The sequence below is a fragment of the Anabrus simplex genome, chromosome 2 (assembly GCF_040414725.1).
Source record: "Anabrus simplex isolate iqAnaSimp1 chromosome 2, ASM4041472v1, whole genome shotgun sequence".
Taxonomy (NCBI): domain Eukaryota; kingdom Metazoa; phylum Arthropoda; class Insecta; order Orthoptera; family Tettigoniidae; genus Anabrus; species Anabrus simplex.
In genome coordinates this window covers 1,221,288,244-1,221,304,708 of record NC_090266.1, presented here as the reverse complement: position 1 = coordinate 1,221,304,708, position 16,465 = coordinate 1,221,288,244, and the positions used below count along the sequence as shown (strand labels likewise).

At 38.9% G+C, this 16,465-nt stretch overlaps 1 protein-coding gene across 2 annotated transcripts in view; it reads right to left on the bottom strand.

Annotated features, from left to right (window-relative positions):
• The window catches only part of LOC136864812 (uncharacterized), a 163,176-nt gene extending 146,924 nt beyond the window's left edge, over window positions 1–16,252 (bottom strand). The window contains exons 1-2 of one of the 2 annotated variants that reach the window (XM_067142237.2): window positions 15,732–16,252; window positions 15,474–15,611 (exon numbers count right to left, since the gene is read on the bottom strand). In XM_067142237.2, the coding sequence (XP_066998338.1) occupies window positions 15,474–15,611; window positions 15,732–15,875 (282 nt within the window). In that variant the 5' untranslated portion in view covers window positions 15,876–16,252. The remainder of the gene's footprint in view (window positions 1–15,473; window positions 15,612–15,731) is intronic. The other variant, XM_067142238.2, reaches the window with a different exon arrangement.
• Between the last annotated feature and the right edge of the window lie 213 nt (window positions 16,253–16,465).

Below are 16,465 nucleotides of genomic sequence, written 5' to 3'. Positions count from 1 at the left end.
CATTTGCCAATGCTACTCCTGACCTGGTGCCTATTATTAAACATTCCCCTTTTGAGTAGAAATCAAGAACACGAGGTAGCAATTTCAGACTCGTTAAAATGGAAGCAACTATGCAATTTTCATGACTTCAGAATGCTTAGTTTCTGAGAAAATGAATGATTTACAATCTTTTGAAACACTAGAACATTAAAATTTTCTTTTTCAGGGCAAAATTCCAGTACATACATAGGGTCTTAATTTTAAAGTTGTGTAAGGTTGGCATGATGCTAGTTGAGTAGTGATCACAGCACATGCACATGCCGAGCAGAATAGCTCAGACAGTAATTATCTGGCCTTCTGAGGTCAAGTTAGTGGTTTTGATTCCGGCTCAGTCCAGTGGTATTTGAATTCTAACCAACACACGACCATCTCTGGCACCAAAGCAAAACCGGCTTTCATCAGAAAACACAACGGACCTCCACTCCATCCTCCAAGGTCGCACACGTTGGTGGTTTGGGTAAAGTGGAATGCAGGCTGCAGTGCTCCTGGCTCGGAGCTGCCCTTCAAGTAACCGATTTCGAACAGTTCATTGCCTCACTATGGTGCCAACTGCCACTTGAATTGCTGCTGCACACGCAGTCTGCTGTGCCACAGCCATACGCCATACAGTCACATATAAATAATCATGAAGATAATGTGGCCATGGTTGTTTCTATGGCTGACTTTAATGCATGAGTATTGATTAAGAAATGAACATTTAACGGCTTTTTGAAGTGACAAGTGAAGCTAAATGGCATTAGATCATGTACATGTAACGTTTATGTGGAAATAACATTACATATTATAAAATATTTGTAATGGTTTAAGAAAAAGTGGGCCATTCCAACTCATTTCACATGTTTTTTGTTTACTTTGTCTCCCAATTCGCCGGACCCGTGGTGTAAGGGTAGCATGCCTGCCTCTTACCCAGAGGCCCCAGGTTCGATTCCCGGCCAGGTCAGGGAGTTTTACCTGGACCTGAGGGCTGGTTCGAGGTCCACTCAGCCTACGTAATTAGAATTGAGGAGCTATCTGACGGTGAGATAGCGGACCCAGTCTAGAAAGCCAAGAATAACGGCCAAGAGGATTTGTCGTGCTGACCACATGACACCTCGTAATCTGCAGGCCTTCGGGCTGAGCAGCGGTCGCTTGGTAGCCCAAGGCCCTTCAAAGGCTGTAGTGCCATGGGGGGAAGGGGGTTGTCTCCCAGTTCAGTTGGGACAGTGTTAAGTAGTAATTCTCTCATTTTTAATGAGAACTGTATTGTACTTGTGAAAGTGTAGCAAGAAATTTGCTGTTAACTTAAAATGAGTAATCCAGGCTGAAAACTTGAACCAGTACATGGCGAATTTAAAAAACTTCCCACTTCAAGTGGAAAGGGCATGAAAGCCAAATGCAATCATGTGGTGTAGAAATGCAGGGATTAGTTACTAGAATGAAGTTGCAGAAACATACAAGTATGAAAGATAATCAAGAAAAAAAAAATGATACTACAACACCTGGCAGTGAAGAGAAAAATTCAGAGACAAATCCAGTATTTTCACCTTCAACATCAAAGCAAAAGCGATCATTAGTTACAATCAGCTATCCACTGAGGGACCATCTCTAAAAATTAAGCAAAGTCAGATGAGTTACATTGTTGTCCGAACTAGTGAAAAACAAAACAGACTTACATAACGGTATTGCAAAATTCTGTTATGCTACACAGAGTTTCTTCTGCTCCATTAATCATTCGGAAGACTCTTTCAGCATATTGTGCAGTAACTGGACCCTTTCTTGAAGAAATTTATCAAAGTGAGAAAGATAAGTGATAAGAATACAGTTTGTATGAGATTAGATGGATGGTAAAATGTGCATAATGAGCCCATTTTGTGTGTCATAGTGATACATCTGAGCCCTGTTTCATAAAACTAACTAATAATATTAGAACTCAAAAAAATTATAATTATTTAACCAAATTCTGTTTCATAAAGATTTACACACGACTAATAACATGTCTTCACTCATAATATTAATTCATTAATCAACTGATACACATGGAGGTTAGAATCGGTTTGTTACGTATGTTCTTGGTTTGTGTTTGTTCCTAGCAGTAGGCTATTACTTGACTACATATGTTTGATTGGCTCACTTGATATTTTCGTTGTTGTGACTTTGATACATATGAGAATGGATAAAAGAAGTGAAAATAATATGAGAGATGAAAGTTACTTTGTGGAAAGTGATTGAATTAAATCGTCAACTCTTCGCAGTTTATTGCACACTATAACCTTCCTTGTTCTTTTTCCTCTTGCTCTTAAAAATCTCTGTTGAGATGGACTAGCAAAATCGTGGTTTATTGGTGGTATAGAAGGATAACAGGAGTCTCCAAGCAGAACTGCACTAAGGAAACACAATGATACTGTGCATCACTACGAACCTCTGGACTGCAATGTGAAGCTGATGTTTTGAGGTTATGCTTCATTCCTTGCAGTGGAACGTTCTATTACCAATCCACTACTTAAAAGTTCTGTAATCTAACCTGAATATCTAATTGTATTCATTTGTTTGTTACAAACCAGTACAGGCTGTTTTTGGCCTAACTTTATTGAACGGTAAATACCTGCACTCACTCCTCATCATTATTTGAATCAGAGTCGACCATTCCGCTGATCTTCACGATTTTATGCCAAAATATTCAATTACCACTCACTTTAATTGCACTAATATGAATATTTGTTGTTGCTGCTGTTTGAGCCACCACTGGTTTGTTGCAGCCTCCATGCCACCCTATCCTGTGCCAAACTTTTCATTTCTACGTAACTGCTACATCCTACATCTGCTTGGCAAATTCATACCTTGGTCCACCCTTACCGTTCTTACTGCCTACACTTCCCTCAAAAAACCAACTCCACAATTCCTAGGTGTCTTACGATGTGTCCTATCATTCTATCTCTTCTTTTGGTCAAATTTAGCCAAATCAATCTTCTCCCACGAATTTGATTCAGTATCTCTTCATTCCCATCTCACCTTCAGCATTCTTATGTAACACAATATTTCAAAAGCTTCTATTCTCTTTCTTTCTGAGCTAGTCCATGTACACTTCCATACAATGCCACACTCCAGTCTTCAAAAACGTCTTTCTGATTCCTGTATCAAAGTTTCAGGTGAGCAAATTTCTTTTCTTAAGAAAGGCCTTCCTTGCTTGTCCTAGTCTGCATTTTATGTCCTCCTTACTTCTGCCATCATTGGTTATTTTACTACCCAAGTAACAATATTCATCTACTTCCTTTAAGACTTCATTTCCGAATCTAACTTTTCCTGCATGCACTCCATCACTTTTGTTTTGGACTTACTTATTTTCATCCTGTACTCCTTACCCAAACTCTGTTCAACCCCATTCAACAATTTCTTGAGATCTTCTTTAGTATGAGATAAAATAACAATATTATCAGCAAATCTCAGGGTTCTGATTTCATCACCTTGGATTGTGATTCCCTTCCAAAATTCCTCTTTGATTTCCTTTACTGCCCATTCTATGTAAACACTGAAAAGGAGAGGAGACAAACTGCAGCCTTACCTTACTCCTTCCTGGATTGCTGCTCCTTTTTCACAGACTGTAGATAATTCTTCATTCTCAGTACCTGATCGTGATCACCTTCAGAATCTGCTAGATCCAATCAACATTACCAAATGCCTTTTCAAGATCTACGAATGCCATGTATGTGGGCTTGTCCTTAATTCGATCCTCTAAGATCAGACGTAAAGTGAGGATTGCTTCACGTTCCCACATTTCTTCTGAAGCCAAATTGATCTTCTCCCAACTCAGTTTCAACTTGCCTTTCCATTTTTCTGTAAATAATGTGTGTTAAAATTTTGCAGGCGAGATACTAAACTAATGTTGCGGTAGTTTTCACACTTGTCAGCACTGGCTTTCTTGCGAATAGGTATAAGAACATTCTGACAAAAATCGGATGGTACTTCTCCTGTCTCATACATATTATACACTAAATGGAATAACCTCACCATGCTCGTTTCTCCTAAGGCAGTCAGTAATTCAGAGGGAATGTCATCAATTGCCGGTGCCTTGTTCCTATGCAGGTCTCTCAAATTCTGACCTCAAAACTGAGTCTCGCATTTGATGAGCATCAACAGCCTCTTCTTGTTCCAGAACCATATCATCTACATCTTTACCTTGATACAACTGTTGGATATGTTCCTGCCATCTTTCTGCCTTGTCTTCGTTCCCTGGAAGTGGTTCCATCAGAGCTCTTAATGTTCATACACCCAGTATTCCTATCACCAAAAGTTTCCTTGATTTTCCTGTATGCAGCATCATTTACCTTTCCTAGGACCATACAACCTTCAACATCATTGCACTTCTCCTTCAACCATTCTTCCTTAGCTGTCTTGCACTTTCTATCCACTCCATTCTTTAATCGCATGTATTCCTTTCTGTCCTCTTCATTTTTTGCATTCTTGTATTTTCGTTGTTCATCAATCAGGTCTAATATCTCCTTAGTTATCCGTTGATTCTTAGTTAATCTTTCTTTTCTTCCTAACATTTCTTCAGCAGCCTTACTGATCTCATTCTTCATGACTGTCCATTCTTCCTCCATTGTGTTTCCTTCAGCCTTTTCATTTAGTCCTTGTGCAACATGTTCCTTGAAACAGTTCCTCACTCCCTTTTCTCTCAATTTGTTTAGATACTATCTCCTTGTATTCTTTCCTTTCTCCAATTTCTTCAACTTCAAATGACATTTCATGACCAACAAGTTGAGGTCGGAGTCTACGCCCGCTCGTGGGGAAGTTTTGCAAACCAGCACCTGGTTTCTAAATCTCTGCCCGATCATAATGAAGTCTATTCGATACCTTCCAGTGTTTCCAGGTCTCGTCCACGTATACAGTCATCGTTGGTGGTGTTTGAACCAAGTATTAGCAAAGACTAAATTACGACTGGTGCAGACTTCAATCAGTCAACTTGCTCTTTCATTCCTTTGCCCCAATCCAAAATCTCCTACTGTATTACCTTCTCTTCCTTGGCCTACCACTGCATTCCAGTCTCCCTTCACAATTAGATTCTCGTCACCTTTTACATATCGTCCTCACTCTGGCAAACTAGCGAAAGTGACAAACTAGGGAATCTGTAGTTCTCAAGTTTTGGTCTATATTTTATTATTTATATATTGACTACCCTCTGTCAAAGTCTCACATCTGCAGCTCGCTCTGTATGCCTAACACATAAAACCAACCATTAAATATAAACATTGATCTGACATGAGCAATCACAACTTCTTTCAGCTCTCCTAAGCTTTTGACAATTTGCAGATTCGTTAGTTTGCCAGAGTAGGGACGATATTGTATTCAATTTTCTATCTCTTCATATAACTTATTCTTTCGATTTCGTTATCATCTGCTAAGCTAGTAGGCATATAGACCTGCACTATTGTGGTGAGCATTGGTTTGGTGCCTATCTTGACAAAAATAATCATTTTACTATGCTGGTCATAGTAGCCTACCTGCTGCCCTATTTTCTTATTCATTAGTAAACTAACTCCCGCATTTCCCCTGTTTGATTTTGGGTTAATAATTCTGTAGTTACCTGACCAAAAATTCTGCTCGTCCTGCTAACGTACTTCGCTTATGCCAACTACATCTAACTTTAGTCTATCCATCTCCTTTTTCAGATTCTCTAATCTACCACAACAATTCAAACTTCTAACATTCCACGCTCCGACTTGCAGAATGTCGGTATCTGTCTTTCTGATGATTGCCCCCTCCCCTGTAGTCCCCACACAGAGACCGGAATTGGGGACTATTTTACCTCCAGAATATTCTACCCGGAGGAAGCCATCATCAGTGCATCATACAGAGAGAACTGCATGTCCTCGGGAGTTAGTAACGGCTGTAGTTTCCCGTTGCTTTCAGCTATGTAGCAGTATCAACACAGCTAAGCCATATTGAGTATTATTACCTACTAAGCCATATCAGTCAATTATCTAGACTGCCGCCCTTGATTTCCGATAGGCTGCTACCCCCCCCACCCCGCCCCTTTCGATGAACCATTCATTAGTTTGGTCTCTCGACAGATACCCAACCGATATGGTTGCCCCTGCAGCTTGGCTACCCGTTTTCATTGGGACATGCAAGCCTCCCCACCGCGGCAAGGTCACATGTTTCGCAGGGGAAGAATATGGATTATGAGTCAAAATACACTCAAGGAAATAATCCCAATAATATGAGTAACTTTTATTAGTCATGTTGTCTATGAAACAATTTACTAATTATTATTAGCTAATAAATCCATGAAACAATTTACTAATATTATTGGTTAATATTTTTGGTTTCTTACTAATAATATTATGCCTTTGCTGGCAGGACCTAGTGTTTACAGTGCACTATGTCTCCTGGTATGGGCTAGAGCAATTTTGTTACTTTCATTGATCTGTCTCTGTCTTATCCTTGGCTTTGACAATATGAAAGTGACTGAGGTATGAGCGATGCTAGTAATACCATTCCTTCTGCAGCCAGTCCCTGCAATGAATGGTGTGAAAATGTTGCTCATAGGGTCAGTTGGTGCATGCATTTTAGTGGGCTTGGCAGACTGATATGTAATAGCAACTTCTGGCTCAGTGAGGAAAGCAACGGGAAACTACCTCACTCCTCATTTCCCTAGTACGCCTCTTCAGTGATGCCTAGGCCATCTATGACAGCTGATGGCAGAGCTGCTGAGGATCCAACCAGCCTTAGGGCTGAAGACTGAGTATACACATACACTAATAATACTAGTGAAAGATGTTTTATGAAACAGGGCCCTGGGCAACCCCTCCACACACGCACACGTGCGGCTTAACCGAACTAATCAATATAAGAAAATACTTAAACCTAACCAATACCTTTATTTTATTTTGCCTTTGGCAATGACATGTTTCGATCACTTTACCATCATCATCAGCTGCATACACAAATGCATAGATAAAACAGCATAAAGCAATCATATAGTTAAATCTTTGTTGATTTTAAGAACTAATGTTAGTAAAGGACGTATGGGTTGGAAGGGGGGGAAGTAGTGTGCGACAGGGGGGGGGGGCGGTTGTTAAGGACATTAAACTTTTAAATGAATAAAGGTAGACTGATGAATAGTTTAGAAAATATTCACATTTTTCTGGATAAGTTAATTAATAAGGACAAGAACCTAAATGAGATGAATGGACAAAGAAATCCCTTATACGAACATATATTGAGATACATGGATTCATTAGGTAGGAATCAAACACGACCAGCAATTGTAACAAGCAAGCACAAGGGCCCTACGTCACAGACAGAAGCCACCTCCTCGCGAGAAACAACAAATGACGACACGTCCTCGCTTCCCCTCCCCCCTCCGAATTAAGCTAGCATACAAATCACATCACACCGCTATTATACAAGGTCGCGGACAGTAGAATCGACCCATACCCGTAATTACGGGAAGTAAAGGAAGTGAATTGGACAGGGGTAAGTTCAAAATTTCTCAATCAATTTACATTATTCTAAATAATTTCCTTAGACAACACTTCCCCAGGCAATTTCAACTAATAGACGCATATTTATTTTTGCCGGTTACAGATCGTACAACAAGCTATCCAACCTGATATGTTTACGAATACACTTCTTAATTCAACCAACAGTGGATACACCCTTTCCACTTAGAAAAGGATAAACAAGAGGATCAGCCTTTTTAGTACAGTACAAAGTGACGAAGAAGAAAACTAGAAGTCTAGTAAAGAAGAAGCATATTTCAGCAAAAAAACATTTCTTCAGGATCACAACACCATTTTTTTTAGATTTTTAAACAACAAGTGATTTTATTAAGCCTTCAGGACCTAAAGTGATACCAAAGACATTTTAGCTCATAGATAGTATTTTAATTCAAGTTTAACGTCCTTAACAACTGCCCCACCATCCCATACGTCTTTTTTTTTTTTTTTTTTTACAAGCGAATGGACCACTAAGAATCACACTACAACTTCATTTCTTTCTCTTCGTGCGGAGTTTTCTCTGTGTCCAATATTCCTTCATGCGTTCGCTGGCCTGCTTCCGTTGTTCATCTGTCCAGGCTCTTCTGGTCTTCCTAGTTCTTCCTGCGGCTTGAACACCTTTCAAATTCTTTAGTGTGTTCCTAAACGTATTCCTTTCTAACAGCTGGTCTTCCAAGATGCTTAACCTTTCCATATCCTTCGTTTCCTTAATCCATGCTGTAGTGGTCTTTTTTCTCCAGAAGTAATCAAATATCTGTTTGGTAAGTCTGTTTGTGTTCATTCTGTATAGGTGTCCAAGAAACGCCAGCCTCCTTTTCTTCATGGTCTCTGATATTCTTTCCACCTTCTGGTAAACTTCTTTGTTGCTCCGAAGTTTCCATCCGCTTTCAGTTTGGACAGCTCCCATAATTTTTCTGAGGATTCTTCTTTCCAGGACCTCTAGCTTCTCCAGCTTGTAGTTCGTGGACAGGCATTCACTGGCATACAGGCATTCTGTTTTGACCACGGTGTTGTAATGTTTTAAATTGGAATTCCAAGGTAAGCACTTCTTATTGTAGATGTTTTTTGTCAAGCCATATGCTCTCTCCATTTTTGAGATCCGATCTTCCACTGCAGCTTTTCTAGTCCATTCTCCTGTATCGTCTCACCAAGGTACTTGAACTTCTTGACCCTTTCTATCCGTCCTATCTCTGTTTCCAGGAATTTTGGTCCATCTTTGATGTTCGTCATGAATTTGGTCTTTTCTGCTGAGATCCTCAGTCCTGCTTGGCTAGCAATTCTTTTCAAGAGGTTAATCTGGATGGTTGCAACCTCCGGACTTACTGATAGTATAGCAAAGTCGTCAGCAAAAGCCAAGCAGTTGACTTTAATCCCACCTGATTTTCTCCCTAGACAGATCGGGATTATCCCTTGATGTTCAAATTCTGAGTTCCATATTCTCACTATCTTTTCTAGGACACAGTTGAATAGGAGTGGGGATAGTCCATCCCCTTGCCTCACGCCTGTCTTGATTTCAAATGATTGTGAGAGATGCCCGAAGAATTTTACCTTGGAGGTTGTGCCTGTTAGGGTCTCTTTGATTATATTTGCTAGTTTGGTTTTGACTCCAAATTCCCTAATGATCTTATCCAAAGTCTCTCTGTCCACCGAATCGAAGGCTTTTTTGAAGTCTATAAATGACACCACAATTTTCTTACCACTCAACATTCTGTGGCAGAGTATTGACTTCAGGTTGAATATTTGTTTGATATAGGAGCGGCCTTTCCTAAACCCTGCTTGGTATTCCCCTAGTTGTTGGTCCAGATTCGCTTCTATTCTATTAAGAAGCAGTTCTGAGAGAATTTTATAGGCAATCGGGAGGATGGACATGCCCCTATAGTTGTTGACATTCTGCTTGTCCCCTTTCTTATGCAGCGGATGGATAAGTGCTGTTTTCCATTCTTCTGGGATTGTCTCCTTCTCCCAGATTTCCTTGATTTCCTTTACTAACATTAGTTTTTTTGCTTTATCCTGTTTTATCTATGCTTTTGTATATGCAGCTGATGATGATCAAAACATGTCATTGCCAAAGGCAAAATAAAAGAAAGTATCGATTATGTGGAAATATTTTCTTATATTGATTAGATTACATGATTGATACGGCAATGAACTGGATAGTTTGTAATTAACTGAACTTGCAATAAATTCAGTGAAAAGTTGTGAGAGCAATTTGAAGTGTACGTGAGAAGCTTCATTACGGACAATACAAGTAATTTGACAAAAATGAGGAATGTTCTCAAAGAAAGGGAAGAGACTGATATAATTGCATATGCCTGCTCTGCTCATATTTTGAATCTTCTCTCCCAGGATCTAACCAAGGACACCTCAAACATAAAGGAACATGTAGTAGAAATTGTGAAATACTTCCACAATAATCATTTTGCCAATGAAGGAGGACAGTCATTAATCTTGCCTCAAGAAGTTTGATGGAATATGTTGTCTCTTGAAACAGAGACGTTTTAAATGTGTTGAAGCCAATAGCAATGATTCTTGATGTAACCCAGAGAAGTGACTGTACCATTCTGCAAGCAGTTAAAGTGTGACAAAAAACCAAAATATAACTTGGAGAAATTACAAGTGTTCAGGAAATATGGAACTAATACACAAATAACTAAGAAAATTGAAAAATGTTATAATCAAACATTGGATGCACTACATTTTTCTAGCTTTAGTTGTTCATCCAGAATTAAACTACTCAGGATATGTTTTACAACCATCCAAGGACGATAATGCATTTCAATTTGCCCAGGAAAAGTATGTGGGAACTTAATTTCTATCAATACTTGTGAAATATCAAGTAAAATCTGAACTCATTCCAACGATGTTCACCAATGAAGTGGTGCAAATTGTGTCTGCTTTGCAGTGGTGGAAATCTGAAGAAAATTTCATTGGCAAGTTGGTAATAGACAAAGTTTTGCAACTCTCAACACTGGTATAGAACATGTGTTTTCTATGTTTGGTGATGCTCATTCGAAGTTTAGAAACAGACTTAGTGTAGACAAAGCTTCCAAGCTTGTGTTTTTTGTTGAAGCACTTCAATAAAGAAACTATACATGTGACTGAAAATGAACTAGTTTAGAAACAGGCTTGGTGTAAACAAAGTTTCCAGTCTGTGTTTTTATTTAAAAGAATACGTCATGGGTGAAAAAATCTGGTTTTAAAATATGTTGTAATATCGGGCGCCAGGAAATGTTCTACGCAGTGCTGCTGCGTGCTGCTGGGTTAGGTAGCACGAGCAGTTTAGTTGGCAGCACGGTGTCACATCTGTCAACCTCGCTTGTTAGCCGACAGGCCAAGGTCAACAGGGCAGCAGTACAGGAAAAGCCACACGTGTTAGCTGTGGGCTGTCGAAATTGTCAGTGTGTATTGCAGTGAGTGAACGTTCAGATAGATTATTGAAATAGTGCAACAGAATACAGGTGGTAATGTTTACTACTGAAGAGAGTTTTTTTGGTGGAATACATTTTTCGCTAAGGCGATCAGTTTACAGAAAATGTTAAACTAAAATTTCAAGCACAGTTTCCTAATTCAAAGTGTCCAAACCGGGATACCATTCGGGATTTGATAAGTAAATTTCGTGTGACCAGCTCAATCCACGATGTACCGGGAACAGGCAGGCCTACGCTTTTAACAGACAAAAAACTTGATGAAATTTCCGATATAATGCTGTGAAGTCCAAGTAAATCAGTCCATTACACAAGAAACTTTAGTGAAAGTCTTCGACAATATGTGCAGACGTGTTGAAGTCTGTCTTCGAACACAAGGGTAACACTTCCAGCATCTGTTACGAATTGCTGTGGTGAGTACAAAGTTTGCTGTTTTTTTATTTATTTATACATGCGGCAGCAGCCATGCTGCCAACTTAACTGCTGATGCAGCCTCGCACAGCGGCGCGTAGGCGCTGTGGAGAACATTTCCTGGCGCCCTGTATAATACAATTGAAAATAATATTAAAACACAGAATTAAGATTGATCCTCCATTATTCATCATAGGTAGGTTCTTTATAAACAATGAAGCATACACCAATCTGAAAATAATATTAAATAATTAGTAAAAGTGTAAAATTAAGAAAAATCTTATTTAAATAAAAAAATAATTGATTTTGATTTTTTACACCCTGGTGGTCAGTATTGCAGCGTGTTGGAGTGTACGAAGCGACATGTAGGCCTACCGAGACGACCACAAACACCTAGTTCCCGAGTCAGAGAAATAAACTATTCACGACCGCTCACCAAACTGGAAGTCAAACCCATGGGGACCTCTGAAGCTACTCTGACCATTCAGCTTTATACCAAACAAAACCACTGTGATCCAAGTATGTGAAATATTTACCAATGATTTTTGATTTTTTTACAATTGCCTTTACGGATAGAAAAGGCCTAGGAGTGGGAAGGAAGCGGCCATGGCCTTAATTAAGGTACAGCCTCAGCATTTGCCAGGTATGAAAATGGGGAAACAACGGAAAACCATCTTCAGGGTTGCCGACAGTGGGATTTCAACCCACTACCTCCCGGATGCAAGCTCATCCGCCAATGATAAAGGAAAACACTAAAAAGATTCGGATGATACCATGGTTCAGAAGTGAACTTATATTCTGTTCCAGAAAATGAGACACTGCAACTGTTAAGACAACTGTTGATCATCTAATACTGTTCTCAAAGAGATTATAACAATTTTCCTGCTGGAGAACATATTTAGAAGAAGAACATATTCACCAATACAGTGAGGAATAATTTGAGTTATCAAGGTTAATTCCCAACTACAGGTGAGAAAATGACTCAAAATTGTGAACCTGAAAGACAAATGAAAGTTCAACTATTATTAATAGTGAGGGGTAAAAAAAAGTATAAGGAAATATGCAAGTCGATTTTCAGAAACACGCATCATTGAAGATGTGTTGAGTGTGATAAGATAGTGATGAGAAAGTCAAACAAATTGCTTTTCGTCGCACCAACACAGACAGGTCTTACGGCGATGATGGAAAAGGAAAGGGCTAGGAGTGGAAAGGAAGCAGCTATGGCCTTAATTATGGTACAGCCCCAGCATGATGTGAAAATGGGAAACCACAGAGAAACATCTTCAGAGCTGCCAACAGTGGGGTTCGTACCCACTATCTCCCGGATGCAAACTCACAGCTGTGTGACCCAAACTACACAGCTCTGTGATAAGAAAGCCTTAATTATTTTTTTTTGATGATCAGTATTGCAGAACACTACAGTGTCAGTACAGTGCTTCACATTTTATGCAGACGGAATTTACTACAGTTTGATACAAAGCACAGAGATGGTAGCTTTTTGTTTCAAAAGTAGATAAAGGTAAATTATGCATTAACTATGAACATTTTTTCTACCCATTTGGCCTCAAGCTGTTTTCTTTCTAGATCTGTCAAGGAGCTATTAGCAGTACACTTGCACAGAAATTGTTAATTGGGTAGATAAAGGTGAGGATGTAAGTTATGTAGAGTCTGACAACACAAGTAGGGCCTACGCGTAAAATGAATTTCTTTGAGAACCTCACAAAAACGGAAGTATGTACATTATTTCCAATAATTCTCATTCTGATTTTGACCATATTGGCAAGTAAGAACTGGATCTAGCTGGAGAACATTCTTAAATGATACAGTGTTCTAACAGATTTACAGTGGCCACAGTGCTGTCATTTGTGTAACCACAGGTTTAAAAGTTTCACGGCAGGCTATTATGACTTAAAACAAGCCACTCGGCATAACACTCAACCAAAAACTAGGCTCAGGGTGGAAAGAAAAACTATAATGCAGACAGATATCCTTTTAAAACATGAAGTGACAGTCAAACCACAGGTTACAGCTGCAGAGTAAAAAAAAAAAAAATGTATCCAGATTTACTCCAGGATGAGTCGATCTGGGTAATTCAGTATCGGCTACAGAAAGATTAGGTACGCTGCCAATAAACCATTTCTCACCGAGATGATGAAGAAGAAAAGGATACATTTCTGCAGGACATAGCCTAGAGTATAAGCACTGGACATCACAGGCGATTGGCGGAAGAAAATGTTTTACGATGAAAGCACTTTTAGGCTTGTCAGCCAACAGGCAAGAGTGATACGAAGGCCAATTAAAGATTTGCAGTATGACCCAAGGAGACTGTTAACATCCTGATAGTGTAATGGTGTGGGGTACATTTAGTAGCATTTATGGTAGGGGAGGGCTATACTTCCTCCCATAGAATGTTTTCATGAATGGAAGTGGCCACCTTGAAGTTTTGGAAGATATTTGCTGAATTTCTGGCATATTCATCAGTGTCACTATGTCATGCATTATGGTACCTCTGCCACACAACAAATGTGATATAGGCTATGATTTGAATGGTGAGGAAATTCACTTGACCTGAATTTTTGGAAGAACATGAAAAATATGTTTCATAAGACATGACCATTAAGGGACTACTAGAAGTGCTCAAGAAGTTATGGGTGCACATGGCTATGAGATACATGTAAAGAATGGCAGAATTAATGCCCAAAATATTACAATAATGTTGTAAAAAATATACAGAAACATGATGATGTGAGCATCATCAGACTGTATTTCTAGTATTCTCTTGGATGTAAAGATTTCCATCCCGGTCAATGTAATAGCTGGCAAAAACCAATACCTAAGCCGATTAAAATCTAATGCAACACTGTATTTCTTGCCACAGTTTACAGAATGGGTTCATGCAGTTCACAAGGAGATGTACCCATCCCAATGAGCTAAGAGTGCACTTTACTTCCATACTGAGCATTATTGAGTATTGTTCAATAGTCCAGAATAACAGTGTAATTAAATAAGAATGACATTTGGGAATCTGATACCTCTTAAGACTTACTGTACTTAAAGAGACATAAATCACATAGCATATGTATTATCAAGGTATTTCCAGCAGCTTAAACGATCTTGAGAATGATAACATGATCTACCGGTACCTCAAAAATGATGAGGCTGACTGCAATTAATGGCTTAAAAGTGTTTGATCATAACATGTATGTACACAATAACTGACACAGGCTTAGTTAAATCATGGAGTGAAGTTTAATGTAAAATGTAATGCCACATGTGCTTAAAACCTATCCTTCAACACCAACGTAACAAACTTATGACATATACTTTTGAGTAGGATTATGAATAACTCCATTCTACTGACAGGACAACTAGTCATTAAGTGCTCACCAGCAAAGGTAAATAAAGATTTATGTTAAAAATACGCCAATTCTTCAAGATTCTTTCAACATCCTGAATTCTACTGAAAGTCAAATTATTATCAATATATGTAAACTTATGACAATTAATACAAAACACACGAGTTTATAAAAATGTGCCACAACAAACTGTTTTTTACTATTTGCTTTACATTACACTGACACAGATAGGTCTTATGGCAACGATGTGATAGGAAAGGGCTAGTAGTGGGAATTAAACAGTCGTGGCCTTAATTAAGGCGTGGAAATGAAAAACCACTCAAAGTCATCTTCAGGGCTGCCGAGAGTGGGGTTCAAACCCACTATCTCCTGATTGTAAGCTCACACTCGAGCGACCCTAACCGCACAGCCTCTTGCTCGGTAACAAATTGTTTAAACACTGTTTTGAGGTTTGAGACTAATTAACAATATACAATAATTTATATATGATCTTGCACTGCCTCTTCTATAAGCGTTTTAATACCTCCTAGAAACCATTAACATACAATAAAGAAATAAAAGTATATGTACAGACACTTGACAAAATGCACTGGCATCGTCGCCGTAAGACATATCTGTGTCGGTGCGACGTAAAAAAAAAAAGCACTGGCAATGCAAAAGACTTGATAAATGTATTAAGAGGCTGCAACATCATACTAGACTTCTACCCAGTCTTAACAGACTGGATAACATCCCTCTAATTATCATTAATATAAAACACTCACATAAGTTATAACAACAGGGAGTGTAGTATTCTTCCATACAGAATGTGGGTACAGCCGAGGATGCTGCGTGAACCCCAGACGTTTAAGGTACTTTGAATCAGCCACCAAGCGTTTTTCCTGGGCATTATACAAATCCTCCTAAAACAGGTCAAGAAAACGTATCACTTCACAATAGACATCTTGCAACCGAATCAATACTAAGTACAACGAAATTTCAAATAATCAAAATTAATTGAGGTAGAACAATATTAAATTTACCTTGAAGGTCTTCAAATTATTCAGTTGTTTGTGAGTCTCGGTCACTATTGTTTCAATAGAAGGTCGCTGATTGCCAAATCCGATAAGGAACACAGTAGTAACCACTACACATACCAGGAACAATATAAAGCTTTTGGTCCTCATCTGTGTGATAACCACTCCAAGAAAACGAAAATTATTCACAATGAAATAGATAATTTTCGTTATTCAAGTAATGTTCAACGCAAGAAGTTGTCATCAACACAGTGAGGTTATGTTTACATCTTATTCCATCATTCCTTTGCTCACCAGAGGAAAAGATTAGTCGAGAATCAGGTTACTCCACACTTCACATCTTAAGAATTTCTTATATATAAGGTCTGTCACGATATAAAATACTCATATTTATTTAACATGGGGTGGTACAAAACGATCGTACAAACTTGACTACCAATCACGTAAAGGTTAGATTGCCAGTCAGTTCACACTCAGTTTCAGTTATGGTTTCACCACTGCCCGCTCGATCTGCATCCAATCAAAGATTGTTGTCCTTGTTGAAGAAGTTATGGGCTCTATTATTTCACCCAGTCGTTGCCTACGAGATATACAAGGCCGGGACATAGCAACTAATTTGTCACTGGAAACGCGACCCCGACCGTGTTCACAGTTTGGCCGCTAGATGTCAGGATTCCGTTCTGTTCTTGGCGGACTTTAACGTTGTGATATGCGGAGCAATTGTGATGCTGTGTTGATTT